General features: G+C 41.7%; 1 protein-coding gene across 2 annotated transcripts; it reads right to left on the reverse strand.

The window, feature by feature from the left end:
* Nucleotides 1–694: 694 nt before the first annotated feature.
* Nucleotides 695–13,721, reverse strand: larp4aa (La ribonucleoprotein 4Aa). 2 transcript variants are annotated; one of them, XM_085393493.1, is made up of 17 exons: nt 13,172–13,721; nt 10,839–10,956; nt 10,330–10,488; nt 9,518–9,602; nt 9,266–9,402; nt 9,064–9,167; nt 8,853–8,963; nt 8,705–8,758; nt 8,401–8,610; nt 7,608–7,711; nt 7,366–7,407; nt 4,958–5,197; nt 4,295–4,346; nt 4,028–4,186; nt 3,791–3,924; nt 3,495–3,696; nt 695–3,154 (listed from the first exon to the last, which is right to left on the reverse strand). In XM_085393493.1, exons 1-17 carry the CDS (start codon nt 13,286–13,288, stop codon nt 2,753–2,755), a joined length of 2,430 nt encoding a protein of 809 aa, XP_085249619.1. In that variant the 5' UTR covers nt 13,289–13,721; the 3' UTR covers nt 695–2,752. The 2 variants fall into 2 exon arrangements, with proteins under 2 accessions (XP_085249619.1, XP_085249620.1); XM_085393494.1 differs by lacking the exon at nt 7,366–7,407 and having other exon boundaries at nt 13,172–13,720.
* Between the last annotated feature and the right edge of the window lie 1,150 nt (nt 13,722–14,871).

The following is a 14,871-nucleotide window of genomic DNA, read 5'->3' on the forward strand; positions in this document are numbered from 1 at the left end:
ACATGCAAACTCCACACAGAAAGACCCTGGCCTGATGGTGGAACTGAGACCAACAAAATGTCTGATCCACTGGGATTTCCCCCTACAGCCATTTACTGAGAATGGTCTGATAAAATGATATTCACCATGTGGCAGGTCTGTGTCAAAATACCTTGTTGGTGGCAGATTGGCCAGCCAGCTTCGAGCAAATAGTCACTCAAATAACCACTTGCTACAACAGAAGTATGCGGAAGAGCCTCTCTGAACACATTGGACCTTGAAGCAGATGTGCTACAGCAGCAGAAGACCACATTTCTGTCAGCTGAGAAGAGAAGACTGAAGCTGCAATACACACAATTTCACAGTGGAAGACTGGAAAAATGTTGTCTGCTCTTTTTGACTTTAAATGTTTTAAAAACAATAAAATTAAAATAAACAATGTAACAAATGATCAGAGATGCAGGATATTCAGTCTGTAGTTCTATTAACAGCTTGATACACTAAAAGAAAACATATGTTTCGTGTAGGTGCTTAAAACAAAACAACAGTAATAAATGTGACACTGGGAAGCCAAATCAAAATAATTTATTTTTGGTGACATTTCATACAGTTCTAAGATTGTGTCTCAAACACTTGGTTGATTCATGACTACATTTCCATTTGCCACCCCAACCCAAATTAACAGAAAATAACCCAAACATATTTTTTTTTGGGGGGGGGAGGGGGGAGCAAATCCTGTAGGTATTTTTGCAAGCCTGTCAACATCAACCATATGCTTCTAAAATGATTTCACATTACTCATGAGTAAGATTCTTTTTAAAAACAAAGTTAGTGCATTTCTTTAATTATACTAAATCACTAGCTGCTCATACTTATTAATGAAAAAAACTAAACAAAAAACAGCTCCAGTGATTGGATACTCGTTTACTGCATTACTAATCCCAAAGTCAACGCAACAAGTATTTTCTCTCAGCTGACATCTTAATCGGTACAGAAATGTCATATGTGATTTTTTTCATTTTTGCCAATGCGATTTCACACAACTTTGGGGAAACCAGCCTACCAAGATTGGGAGAAAAGCGCTGCATTAGAATTAAAATAAATAAATTTAAGAAAGCAATACATACAGTGAGTCAAACTTCAAATTCTAAGTTAACCTGTTTGTTTTCCAAAACTTAGAAGAAAAACAAAACAAAAGGAAAACAAAACAAAACAGCAAACTCACCCTAAAAGCACAAAACAATCTGGTGGATTGACTGGTCAAAAGCCTCCCTCCGTAAATTCAATACTAGAACAATTACATTCTCCCACACACATTTCTAGTGAAGGGTTATTACAATATAGCATAGGTTACTACACCTCTACAGCTTTTTCAAAATCCAGTTTCACTGGGCCAAAGAGTTCCCCCAAAGATTACATTAGCAGACCTCATCAATAAAAATCTAAACTTTATCCTAGCACACTATAATCGCAGCCAGCTGGCACGTAGCACGTGAAAATATTCCAATTTCCTTTATATCCACAACTTGGCTGCCTGATAGTAAATAGCTATCATCATTAGCTAACAGCACTCAGTCTATTTTTTTTGACATTATGCCATTGTTAAGAACAAATTCACAGATAAGCTTAACCTGGATATCCCGTGATGATGATGATGATGATGATGTAGAAAAGCCAAACCTTGCCTAAAACCACTGGGCGCACCAAGCAGTCAAATCTTAGCAAAAACCTATTTGTTTTTCCTCATGAAAACACACGATCCCCCCAAAAAACAAAACCCACAACAAAACATGTAAACAGAGAACCTGACTGATAATCAACATGACGATATTCTGAATTCATCGGAACAGTTAAACTCAAAACACGTAAAACTCAACGTGAAAAACTTTGGACCAGGCTAGCAGGTTCACCGTGGCTAACAGCCCAGTGAGCCCCCCCTACAGAGCATCCGGGCTTTGAAGAAAAATCACACATCTGACCGCGGTGCATGTCAACACCTTCTGATAATCTGACGGAGAGCGTTTAAGCCAATCATGAACCAGGATCAAAATACCACCATAGAACACAATTCATTGATATACATTAGAAGACCACATTGTCCCGTTTCAGGACGATTCAGAATCTCTGCTGTAAAAATCAAAATGTTCTCAATATCATTACATCAGTGCGACAGCACCCTGCAGCACTTCAGTCATTTAGCTTAACAATCGATGCATACACAGACATCAGTCAACCCTTCAGTCATACTTGCAAACCTAAGCACACAAGAGAAAAAACAAAACAAAAACTGATGTCTCATTGCGTGTTAGTGATATCTTTGTATATGTACATGACATATATGCATGTTCTTTTTTCTTAGTGCATATTGTTCTTGCAGACCAACATCTATTCTTTAATTAAAAAAAAAAAAGAAAAAAAAAAAGGTAGAGGGCCATTTACGAGGCCCAGCATCCCACCTTTCCCTAGCGGAGCATGAACGAATCAACAACCTTCAGGTAAGTCACACTTAAATTCTTTTAAGCGTATTTCTGAAGGCCAAAACAACGTTTTTGTTTCTTTTCCAATCACTCGTCAAAGTTCTTCAGGTGTCATTTTGCCCATAAGTCCTGGATGTCAGTCTCATTGCCACTTTAAAAGCCTCTCTTTGGACATGTTCCAGGGGGGTGGGGAAGGTGGCTACCATAATTGTTGTTGCTTTTATGTTATTCATTTTTATATAATTATATATATCCATGTATATATTCATACATCTTTTTCTATTGATATCAAGTTTTTATTTTGGCGATACTGGTGGGATGTTCTGCTCTTTTCCAGTGTGCCTGTATCCTCCCTGCGGGGAGCTGCGTCGGGGTGGTGGAGGACGCCTATGGTCCCGGAACTTGAGGCCCCCGGTGCCCCTGGGACCATTGCTGCGGTGGTAGCCTTGAGAGTCACGTTCACGCGGTGGCCGGCTCTCCTTGCATTCCCATCCCCCCTCCCTGTCGTGGCTTCTCTCGTGCTTGTCTCCAGGACTGCTGCTGGAGCCCGGCTCCTCGGCCTTGTTCACGCGCAATTCACGTAGTGGCTGGCCCGACGCAGTGCTAGAGGTGGCCGGGGTGGCCGGGGCAGGGGATGCAGGGGGAGGGTCCTTGGGTGGCCTTTGACACACTTCGGCGTAGCTGAGTTTACGGGGCTCCTAAACAAAAACAGAAAAAACATTTTTAAGATGGGTAAAACATACACTCATTTACTGAGTTTTAGCACCCTTCCAGTCAAACCCTCAGATCTCATAATCTTGACGCTCATTGGGGTAGGAGTGAAAATTCTGGACTTTTGGTGAGACAAAAGCATGGGGGGTGGGGTTGGGGTGAAATGAGAGAGAGAGAGAAGAAAAAAAAGAGTGACAGAGATGAGGGATAGAGCCAAAGCCAGTCAATTCACTACCTCACTTTCCCTCTATGCGCAAAAGATCTCATCATCAGGAAGACAACTGTGCTCATGTGGCGGCAGCAACAACAGGAAAGTCAGATTCTCACCTGTGCAGGGGTGGGAAGAGCGGCTGTCGCAGGGGCAGCCGTGCTGGGTGTGGCTGGTGTGGAAGCAGCAGAGGTCTGAGGCCTGGAGCTAGGCACAGGCTGTGTGGAGGCGGGGTTGCCGGGAGTTTTGACAGGTGTGCGTGGAGTTGGTTTTTGAGTCGTAGGTTCCACCCGTTCGACTCTCTTCTCCTGACGAACAGTACTATCAGGACAAGAGGTTCAGTTAGCAAAGCTAACATTTTAAGTTTTATTGTAAGAACAAAACATGCTCAAATTAAGAGCAGAGACAATCATACCCAGAGGCTGAAGGTCCAAGTGGTTGAGTAGCAGATTTTGCTGCTGCCGGGGCAGGACTTATGACAGCCACAGCTTCCTCTGTGACTTGACCTGAACCTGGACTCGCAGTGGCTTCTTTATTGGCTTGTTCTGCCTATAAAAAGCAAAGTGCATGAATGTTACACTTGTGCAGTCCTCATTTCAACAATGCTTTCTATGCATCATTGTTCAAGAGATTTACAAACTCATTTTCTTACCTTGTCCCTGTACAAACCACGTACTACATCCGACATCCGGTTTTCTAACACTGGCTCCCCCTGTGTGCTGACCACACAGCCCGGAAGAGGAGGGAAGTTGGTAGCAGCCAGGTCAAACTTGGGTGGTGAAACCTTGACCTCTGTTAAGGGTACAGGCCTCTGAGAAAAGGAATTAAAAACAGAGCCAACGGGCAGAAATATCATTACATGGTTCATGGTTTTAAACACAACATACAAGTTTTATGGCCATAGGTAATTGCTGTTTACCGCAATCCTTTCTTCTTCTCGCCTCCTCCGTGTTCCTCTGTAGGTCGTACGTCTGAAATACAAATAAATAAGGTGTGAATAAAGAGTCAAGTCAGTCAAAAGTCATATGCATGCCAAATCCATTAAGCATGCGTCAGTCAATAAGCAAATTTCAATGACATCATTTGATGTTTACATATAAATCAGAAAGAAAATGTTTGAAGCAACAGACAAAAAAAAAAAAAGAACATGTGCAACTAGCTCAAGCACAGATGCTGCTGTTGACACTGGGGACACAGTGAGGCATGCTCCTGGCAGGGAGCAGTACATGAGACTTGCCAAAAAAGCAAAAAAAAAAAAGTTTAGTTTTAGTCTTCAAGTTGATGATTAATGCTGTAAGTGGAATTTTGAACTCCCAAGTTGACTGTTTTGTTTGTTTCATTTACCAAAAAATAAAAAATAAAAATCAAATCTGAGTAGTACCTACCCACTGAAATGACACTCATGTCTAGGTCTAAAAACCCTTTTACTCATTTAAACTGCATTTAGTTCAAAATATGGCTTTTGGTTAAAGTCAAGTCAACTCTAACCTGCTTAAATCGATGGAAATATCATAACCTATCAAATCTAACCCACGAGCAGCAGCTCTAACATTCGACCAGGTTTGAAACAGATGAGGCTTACCTTCCACGTCCAGCTACCCCACTGTCATCGCTGGCGTCCAATGAGGAAGAGGGGGGTAGATGCGAGAATGCCATGGTCAAGTCAGTGGTTGTCTGGACTGTGTTAGTAGTGGAGACGGCGGCAGTAGCGTTGGGAGCAGGAGGCTGCGGGCTTCGCAGTCCGGTCAGGCTTTCCAGTGGGACCGGTGTTACGGATGCTGAGGTCACGTCGTTTGGCCTCACCTGGGGCTTCACGTGGTTTCTGTTGTCGTGAGGGGAAAGTGAAGATCAAGGTTACTATGCATTTAAAATGCTCTGCATACAAATTGGCAACCAGTGCTTCCTACTGAACTTAATAACTTTCGGTTAAGGTGCTTGGTGCTTTTACACTTAAGTCCACGTAATATAAATTATTCCGTTCAGGATTTATATTTTTACACATTTACCAACTTTTAGTCGTGTATTTTTGCAGTCATAAAATACACAAGACATTATGCTTATGTGTTCCAAGGAAACAGATCTGTGTAATACACATCCAGAGCCTTTGAAAGCAGTTCAGCAGCTGTTACAAGTACATTAATCCAATTTGTTGGCTATAAGATGTTAAACCACTGTAGGGCTGTTCGATATAACTATATATTTCAGATGACGATATAAAAACGTCTATCGTTTCATATTACGCTATTGTTTGTTTCGTGGTGTCGCAAAATGAACTGTTTACAGCAATAGTTTTTCATCGTTTTGATGGTCACTGTAGAATTTCTCTCATATTTAAAATACCCACACTATGGACGGACAACTGCTTTATGCATTTCGTTAGCAACAACAAAGGTAAAACCGCTTGTTTATTTTCCACATAAACCTTTCACAATAAAGCTTAAGATCCTGTTGAGATTTTTCAAAATAAACTGAATCACATGAAATAGTATGCAGAGTGTTCACGGATGAGAAGCTAAAAAGAGCCGTCAGGTGCTAAAAAAATAAATAAAAACCTTAAGACAGGCTTTTCCCAGCAGCACGCCGTGTAATACTCACAAAAATTGTTAAAATTGTGTCAGTTTAAACTCAATTCCAGGTACACGACGCCCAGGTGAAAAACGCTTTGTGCAAGTCGAGTTGCCCGAGATTCACAGAAGTTACAGAAAATGTAAAACTTTTGTGATAAATATCGTTGTCGGGACGATAAATGTCTTATATTGGGATATGAGATTTTGGTCATATCGCACAGCCCTAAACCACTGTATGAACTTAAGAGTAAATCTTGTGTTAAAACACTGAAAATCATGCACTGCAATCTGAGGTAATTAGAAGCCTATACACATCATTTCATTTGAAGTCTTCAAAGGAAATAAACTATTTTCTAGTGAAAAGAAGCTAAAACGGTTCAGTCAGTTCAAAGGAAACACTGGTGGCAACCACACTAAACTTGACAGTTTGCAAGGGAAATGGGACAACATGCTGTGTCTTCAGAGTAAACGTAGACATGCAGGTGGTTTTGGACTACAACTGAGGTCATGATTGGCTGAAGCAGCTAAAACTCAGATGTCAGAATTACTGTGTTTGGCTATCTGCAACCAATCATTAACTCACTGAGCAGAGCTGACAACACCCCTGCAAGACCTGCCAGGATTTGTGCCACAAATAAACCTTTTAGATGTTGTATGATTAGCATGATTTCACATAAACTTATCTTCCCACCGGTCTTTGACCCTCAGATCTCATAATCTGAACGCTCATTGGGTTGGGACTGAAATTCCTGACTTTAAAAGTCCACAGGGAGAACAGAGAGAGAGAAAGAAAGAGCAAAGAGAAAAGATGAAGAAAGAGAGAGAACCAAAGTCAGTTCTTCCATCCCTCTTTCCCTCTATGCGCATCATGATCTCATCACTGGGTCTGACTTATGTCTTTGTGAAGCTTCTTTTGAACAAACGTGATGAACACGCTTGAAAAAGTTGTCATCTCTTTGCACAAAAATGCAGTGTATGAATTGATGCTTGACAGCAGAGATGACCTACACTCAACTCCTGTCAGCATTTCTTTGTTACAGCATATGATGACAGTCACGAATGAAAGCAGCACAAATAAAAAGAAAGACTACACATGATGGATAGTTAGTTGTGATGTAGAGAAGCTGTCACATGTAATAATGTAAATGCAAAGAAGGGCAAGATGGCCTTAACTGGAAAAATAAATAAATAAAGCCAGTTGCTCGAAATCAGATTGCAGCCAGCATTTATCAAAGGAAAGACAAATCCAGGACGCTCATAAAAAGGCACCAAACATTTATCACAACTACAAGGACGATTATGGCCATAAAAATCTGCCTGGCAGAAGGCATGGGGCCTGTTATGTATTTAATCATTTGGCTACTGCGGTATGGTAAGAAATGAGGGAAGCAATGAAGCTCATTATATAGTATAACAGTGGTACCTGAAGGCATTTATTACATTCTTTCTTGAATAGAGGGGTACACTGTGGGGAAGTAAAAGAAGACAGGGAGTGATGAGCAGTTCCCTCTTTAACTTTAGACAAACTGTATTACAGAGATGGTCCAATGTTCACTGTTTAACTTCATGCAAACAAGAACACAAGTGATAAAACATTCTAATATGTTTGAGAAAAGAGACCCCCCCCAAACAAACAAACAAAAAGCTCACAACAATAATCCTTACCGGCTTCTGTTGAATGGGCGAGAGATATTAAGAGAACTGGAGCTGGTCTTGTAGTGTCCAGCGGAGCCAAATCCATTCACAAAGCTACTGTTGGGAAACGGAGCCTGCTCAAGAGGTGGAAGGGGGCAAAAATAAATAAAAAAGTCAGTATTTACTAATCCTCCTTAAAGCAACACTTTTTTGCATATATCTGTTGTTTAGCTTTCCCCAAGGAGATGAAAATAGGTAAGCTCATTGTAGAGCGGCTTTAGAAAAGAAAAAAAAAACAAAAACATCCCAGCCAATTCTTATGCAACATTGTGTATTTATGTCATTGACATTTCAGAAAGCAAAGCATCTGAATTTAAGCATCACAATAAATAAGGAAGCAATAACTAACAAGGGATTCTGCCACAGCTGGCGCGAAACACATTTTTCACGGTTGATTTCCTGCATTATATTTAGGTGCTGAATGCTGGTGATGAACGCAGACAAAAGCCTTTGAGGTGCATGAAGTGTGGCTTTCTGTTTTCTGGGTTTTAATAATCACACAGAACAGACATTAATGCCTGACTGTATTTGGCTATATTTGTAAAGATGCAGTTATTTCGATTAGTGCAAAATAAACTTGGATGATTAGTCGGCAGGTGTGCAATGGTCCCTGAAGTCCTGTGACAAAAACCCCTTCTATAAATAATAAATTAACATTAATAATACACTTTTAAGATTACACTGAATTCGCCCCTTTGACTGTAGATCCTCTGACAGAGGGTTTTAGTTAGTCTCACAGCAGCAAAAGCACAGTCAATCTCACCAGAGGCGTTTCAAAGTACGGTGTGGGCGAAGGTGTCCAGGTGGGAGGTACGATGCCGTAGAGGGGGTACTGCTGCTGGGGGTAGACGTGCTGCATGTAGAGCGGAGAGCTGTACTGGGACTGGCTCTGGGACTGCTGAGCGTACAGGCTGCTGTCCATGCTACGGTAGCCGTTCTTTGCAAAAAATGTGTTGATGGCCTTTATTCTGGCCTGTTGGTATGAATCAGAGGGGAAAATGTGTCAACAGACGTCAAGATGTTTACAGAAGGGCCTTTCCAAAATGTCAGATTTTAATTTAACTCACCATAATGGGTTTTCCCTGAAATGTTTTTACTTCTTCTCTCAAGTACTTGTACGCCTAGGGGGGCAAGAAAAAGAGTCAAACGACTATTAGTGATGCTGGATTTCATCTGAATACTTTAGACATGATGAAGAAGAGTTGAGCTGAGTACCTGTTGAGCATCTGTGTCCGATTGGAATGTGATGTACCAGTTGTTGTTGTGTGCAAACTCGACACTTATAACCTTTGGACAGTTGTCATTTTTGAACAATGACTCCACTTCCTGTGAATTGAATACAATGCATACTCACTTCAAGCATATAACTATGTTTTCAGTGCTTTAATGGCCTGTCAGTCAAACTTTTTTTTTTTTTTTTTTTTACCTCAACAGGTGTGGTTTCGGGAACTTCTCTCAAAATGATAATGCACCGCTTGTGATTAGGACGCACTTTCTCCCCTTTCTCATCCACTTGTACCATAGGAGAGGCTGGAAGGAAGAGTGGGTTTAAGAATATTTAAGCTGAGGCAAAAGACCAATCAGTACACACCTTTTTAAACATGAGCCATCCTCAGCTTTTCACTTACATCTCAACACATCCAGAATGAGGTCCATGTCTGTAGTGAGGACTTTAATGCTCTCCATACTGGCAATAGTCCAAATAGGGACAAACTGATCGCTGTCCATCTGGGACATCAGGTACAAATCCTTTGAGAGGTTCTCTCTGAATCAAAATAAATAAATAAATTCACGTAGATTAGCTTCTGCAAACAGTCAAGAGAAAACTATTTTCTAAATTTTGCGCATAAAAAAATTTGCTTTAGGTGTTGGCTTCTTACCTGGAGAAATAATACTCCAGTTCTTTCTTCAGAGACTCTCGCAAATTCTCAGAAGAGATTGGCTGTTCTTCCGTTTTTGAATCCACTGTAAAACATTAAAGAATCAATGGTTAAAAAAAAAATTGAAATGTTTTCTGTTAAAAAGCATTAATGACATTATTTTTCCAACACAACCTTTTTCTTTTCAAAGACATATGCTGATGTCACATTATAAGCAGTGACTGAAATGACTCCAACAGTGTCAGATTCATCCGTGTCATAAGCGCGACAGGAAAAGTTGGAGTTACTGGAAGAGCGGCTAGATTGAGGTGACTTTTACTCTACTCCATTCAAACTCAGATAAAGGTGTTGTTGTACACATACAGGGTGTACAACAACACCTTTATCTATGACCTTGGGGGGGCATTAGATTGCACAGGTGTAACTAACACAGGGGCCAGTGGTTCCAAGTTTCCACAGTGGAGTATATGCTTAGCAACACAAGTGATTAAGACAGGGTTTTTGTCAGGGTGGTAATTAAATACAAATAACTCTACAGGTTAGGTGTGACCCAGCAGTCTCTCAGTTTAGCCAGTGTTTCATCTGGCTCCCAGACAAATTTCCCTCGTGGAACAAAGAGTTTTGTGAACACGTCTGCATGAAAGTCCTGTATTTTAAGCTGTTGATACATTTTATGGTATCAGATCACTCAATCTGCCACCTCAGTGCATTCAAGCTGTTCATAATTTCCTGTTTTCAGACGTATTGAAAAAAACACAAATTTTTAGCTGCAGCCTGTGTGTGTGAAGATGACTTCTTGTGTCAAGACTGACCTGAGGTCCCTGTTGTAGACTCAGCGGGGGAAAAGCCCAACTCTGGAGGGTCCATTCCATTTACTGCTATCTCAGCTGTTGCTGTGGAGCTGCTGTTATCCAGGGCCGGGAATCCCACGGTATACTGCTTGCACCCAGCAGACGGAGGCTCAGAATAACCTGTGAACAAGGTAAAGAGTCTGATTCAGAAAGAGCAGTCTATTTCAAACTTACCCACATCTTTGATGGTTTAGCTATTTATTGTTTGTGTACATGAAAAAAGTTGCGACTTATACAGATGCCATCTAAGAATTTTTTTTTTTTTTTTTTTTTAAAGTAGTAAGGCCCCAAAATTATTTTAAAACACCAATAACAACGTTAGGAGTGTTGACTCAAAAAGGGGAAATAATCCCATGAGTAGACATGGGTGTCACAATGTCCAGTTTCCCAAAAAAGCCTTCAAACTTATTTTCCAAACACGTGCTGTAAAGCGCAATAAAATCAGTTTAGCATTCTCTTTCATTTCTTACCCTCATTGAGATCCGAGGGAGACCAATGAGGGTTGCTGGTAACGGTCTCGCTGGGGGCCACGGGCATCTCCTGCCACACCTTGGCATTAGGATTCAAACCAGCACCCTTGAAGGTGACCTTTAAAACAGAAAGAGGAGGATCAATCAAATTTGGTTCTGACAAACACTGAAAGCAGAGTGATGTTTATTTTTGAGCAGAGGTAAGTTGTCAGTTATCTAAATTTTACTGTTGAAATTTAAGAGTTTATATTTAAGCACTGAAATGCACACAACGTTTCATCTGTTTAATGCTTTTAGTGGTTCTTCAAACGTAAGACGCATTCAAATAAGGGCTCTTTTGACTAACAAATGTGTGACCATTTACACATCTGTCACCTGAGTTTTGCTTCTTTTTTTCCCCCGGTTGCTTTTTATTCCTTTTTAAGAAACAGAGTTTTAAATTTTAGACCTCTGCTGCACGTCTCAAGGCATGTTTGCCCTTACTCCAGCAGAGGTTGAAGGAAGGAGGATGCAATCCAAGTTACAGTCAATATTGAACAATCCTTCACACCCTTTTTACCTTGTGCTGGACAGCCATAGGAGCATGTTCAGCAAAAGACTCATTCAACCACAATACACCACAAAAACACCACATGAAATCACCCCTACTATTGGCCAAAAAACTTTATAACTCCCCCTTATGACACCTAGACTGTTATAACTAATACACTGTCTATAATGTTTATAGTATTGTTCTAATATGGCAGTTTGAGTGCCTTAGTTTTATCCAGTTTTGTTTATATTTTATATTTCATTTGTATTTTTCCCCATTTATGTTTTAAGTGTGCATCTGAATGAAAATTACTTCCCTCTGATATTAATAAAATATTTTGATTCTGACACCAGGGGACAACAAAGCCAAACTAAATTATGGTCTTCAACAACACCATAATAGGCTAAGAGAGGAGCTGTAGATGGGTCATAGCCAACTACAGCTATGTCTGCTGATTTTCATTGATTAAATTTATACTGATGGCTGGAACATCCCAGTGACACATGTCCCCATAAGGCCTTGTGATCTCCTGTCAACAAAATCAGCCCTTACCCTGTTCACCTCAAGGAGGGGTGACTATAAAAGCTGTGTGTAGTCAAAATATTTGCAAACGAACACGTTACATGTTACCTTCACCAGCACAAATTTATTTCCCATGTATGTTATCCACAGATCTGATGTGACTCTCCATACCAAACCGGCTATGGTCTGGCAGAAGAAATCCTGACCCTGCAAAGATCTGTGGCCAAGAATAGATTGCACACTGACACATTAAGATCTACAGACACCGATGTGATCTTGATGTGAGCTAACTGTGGACTGTGCTTTTAATCTTGTGTAAAGTGGATGGCAGCTTCCTGCTAAACTGTCAGATTTACTTCACATTGTCATTCACCACCTGCTAACAGATCCTGGCTCTTTTTTGCAGAAGCACTTGGCCTGACAAGAGCAGCTCCCGGTGGTAGTATGGCTCAGGGCACTTCTCCTCCCCGATCACACAATAAGAACGGGATGTATACCCATAGGAGAGGCCTCTGTGCCATTCAGACAAGCGCGGACATTTATGTGCAGTGCAACTTGACACATGGTTACAATGCACGCTTCTGTGTTACAGGCCACAGCGAGCCAAGCAATGTCAGCTGACTGCGCTGCGCAGCAAAGGCCAGGTATTTGCAACGCATGTCACTGCGCTAGCTAGGTCTGCTAGCACCGCGATTAGCTCACAGATAACGGAGTGAATGAACACTATCATTCGGCCAGTAATTGAAGCATCGTTCACCCGCTAACGGAAAACAACTGATTCGGCGCGTGTCCGCTTCAAATACCACCGCAGTCATCCTAAAGCTCTGTCAAAACTTAACTTACGGGCTAATGATTACTCAGCAAACTACTTAATGAGCTTGCTGGTTACAACGGCTAAGCTACAGTTAGCAGCTATCTGAATGAGCTGCGGTAGAGCTACTGCTATAACCCCCCCCACACACACACACACACACCGCCACCATCACCAAGTGTGTAAAAGTAAAGCTTGTACTGGCAGCAAGTAGAGTAAGTAGTCGTGAAAGTCTTTGATTCTGGTCCCGCTTTCTCACATAGTCACAAAACAGTCACGCAAAAACTCACACACATTCACAAACGCGCTCAAAGTTTCATTCTTGATCTTGTTTGAGTTAATTTTAGATGTGTAATAAATAACAAAGCTAATTACGCAGAGGGGGCGTACTGTGCTAACAGGTCTCCCTGTTAGAAAGCGGCAGTCGCTTAGCCAGTAAGCTAACAGGCTAAAGAAGGCCTCACTCACCATGCCGCCTGACCCTCCCTCGCTCCCCAGCGGAGCCTCGTCCTTCCCACCGGTCTTCGGTCCGGGATCAGCCTCCTCCTGCAGCAGCGGCGGCTCTCCGCTCTGGTCTGAACTCATCAGCCGCTCCTGACTCACTTCTACCCCGTCGCGTTCTCCCGGCCCCCTCCTGCCACCACCACCGCCGCCGCTTCTCCCCGAAACGCCGGCTGAGTTCAGCAGTCAGTCTGGTTCTCTCCTACTCGACTCTGGATTGGCTAACCGGCTAGCGGGTATGCTACAGACTGAAGCTAGCGTGCGTATGAATCAACGAAGCGGGCTAACGACTAGCTAGCTCAATGAATCAAGCTCACACGCCGAGAAACTAATGGTACAAACAGTGCCAAACCATGACTCTTCTTAAACGGCGGTCCCCACTGGCGTTTCGTCAAATACTACAGCACACACCGGGTTCGTGAGGCGCATTCCTAACCGGGCGACCGGAGCGGACACTGGGGACACGCACCTTTCCTCAGCGCAGGCACACAGTCCGCCGAAGTCCCGGCTGCCACCGCGAGAACTCGGTGACCTCTACGGCGCTATTTCCTTTTCCGGATTTACACTGTAGTTTTTCTTTAGTAAGAGCACTTACATCGAGACCCAGTCGCTGTCTTTTTTTTTTCTTTTTTTTTAAAGAATAAATAAATACAAGAGGTGAAATCCATATAATGTTATTTTTCGGGTACCAGAGAATCTGAACTTATTTTCCTGACTTTAAACCATAAGAAATCCATGACATAAATACATAAATAATAAGACACACACTGGGATACATACCTTTTTTGTGCTGTAGGCCATTTCACCCTTCATGCGTGTTTTCATTATTTCTTATTACTTCTTGTAATAAATGCAGCTTAAATGCAGCACTATGTTGGGCACTGCATAAGCTTTATATACAGGCCACCAGCCTGCTGCAATTCTCTGAAGTATAGGCTTTCAGTTTCAGTTACTGTGCTGATTACATTGTGAAAAGGCAGTTTGTTGATTACCAGCAGGAATAATGAGTGATTTGGGACCTTTTGTGTGGCAGCAACAGAAGTAAAAAGGAGAGCGCTGTGACGTAATCAGATTTCCTGGCACCCTGCTCTAGATGTAATCAGGAACAGATGATTAAAATAAATTTCATTAACCCGAAAATGGGTTGTCAAAGATAGGTAACATTCTATTATGCTGGTAATTATGGATCCATAATTGGATTATCAACATTGTGAATGAGAATGGCTCCAGTGTTTATGTACCATTCAAAACAAAGCACTCAGGGACTTGGGGTATTTGTGTGCAGCCCCAAACATGTGCTTGACAAAAGACACAGAGACCTGCTAAGATTTTCAGATATCATTACTGAAAAACCCAGAATTTTCTGAATTTTAACCTGAGTTTGACGCACACTACACAGCTTGGTGCAAAGCAGAATGGATCAATGCTCTGACTCATCAGACCAATCAGGATTCTTACAATCTTGCATTTTATCAAATTAGCCTCAGTTTCCTGATCTTAGCTGGCAGGAGTGGCACTCGGTGTGGCCTCCATCTGCTTCAAGTTTTGACATGTTATACATTCAGAGATGCTCTTTCACATATTTGGGTTTTAACTTATAGTTATTTGAGTGACTGTTGCCTTCCTATCAGCTCAAAGCGGCCATTCTCCTCTGACATCAACAAAGC

This window comes from Rhamphochromis longiceps, linkage group LG20, assembly GCF_057381845.1.
Source record: "Rhamphochromis longiceps isolate RC_006_pf linkage group LG20, R_longiceps_female_GT1.1, whole genome shotgun sequence".
In the NCBI taxonomy this organism is placed as follows: Eukaryota; Metazoa; Chordata; class Actinopteri; order Cichliformes; family Cichlidae; genus Rhamphochromis; species Rhamphochromis longiceps.

Coding starts and splice junctions, on each gene's coding strand:
- larp4aa (XM_085393493.1), bottom strand. CDS start 13,288: ATGAGTTCAGACCAGAGCGGAGAGCCGCCGCTGCTGCAGGAGGAGGCT. Junction 10,489..10,838: donor TCCCTCGGATCTCAATGAGG/GTAAGAAATGAA, acceptor CCTTGTTCACAG/GTTATTCTGAGCCTCCGTCT. Junction 9,403..9,517: donor CTGGAGTATTATTTCTCCAG/GTAAGAAGCCAA, acceptor ATTTTGATTCAG/AGAGAACCTCTCAAAGGATT.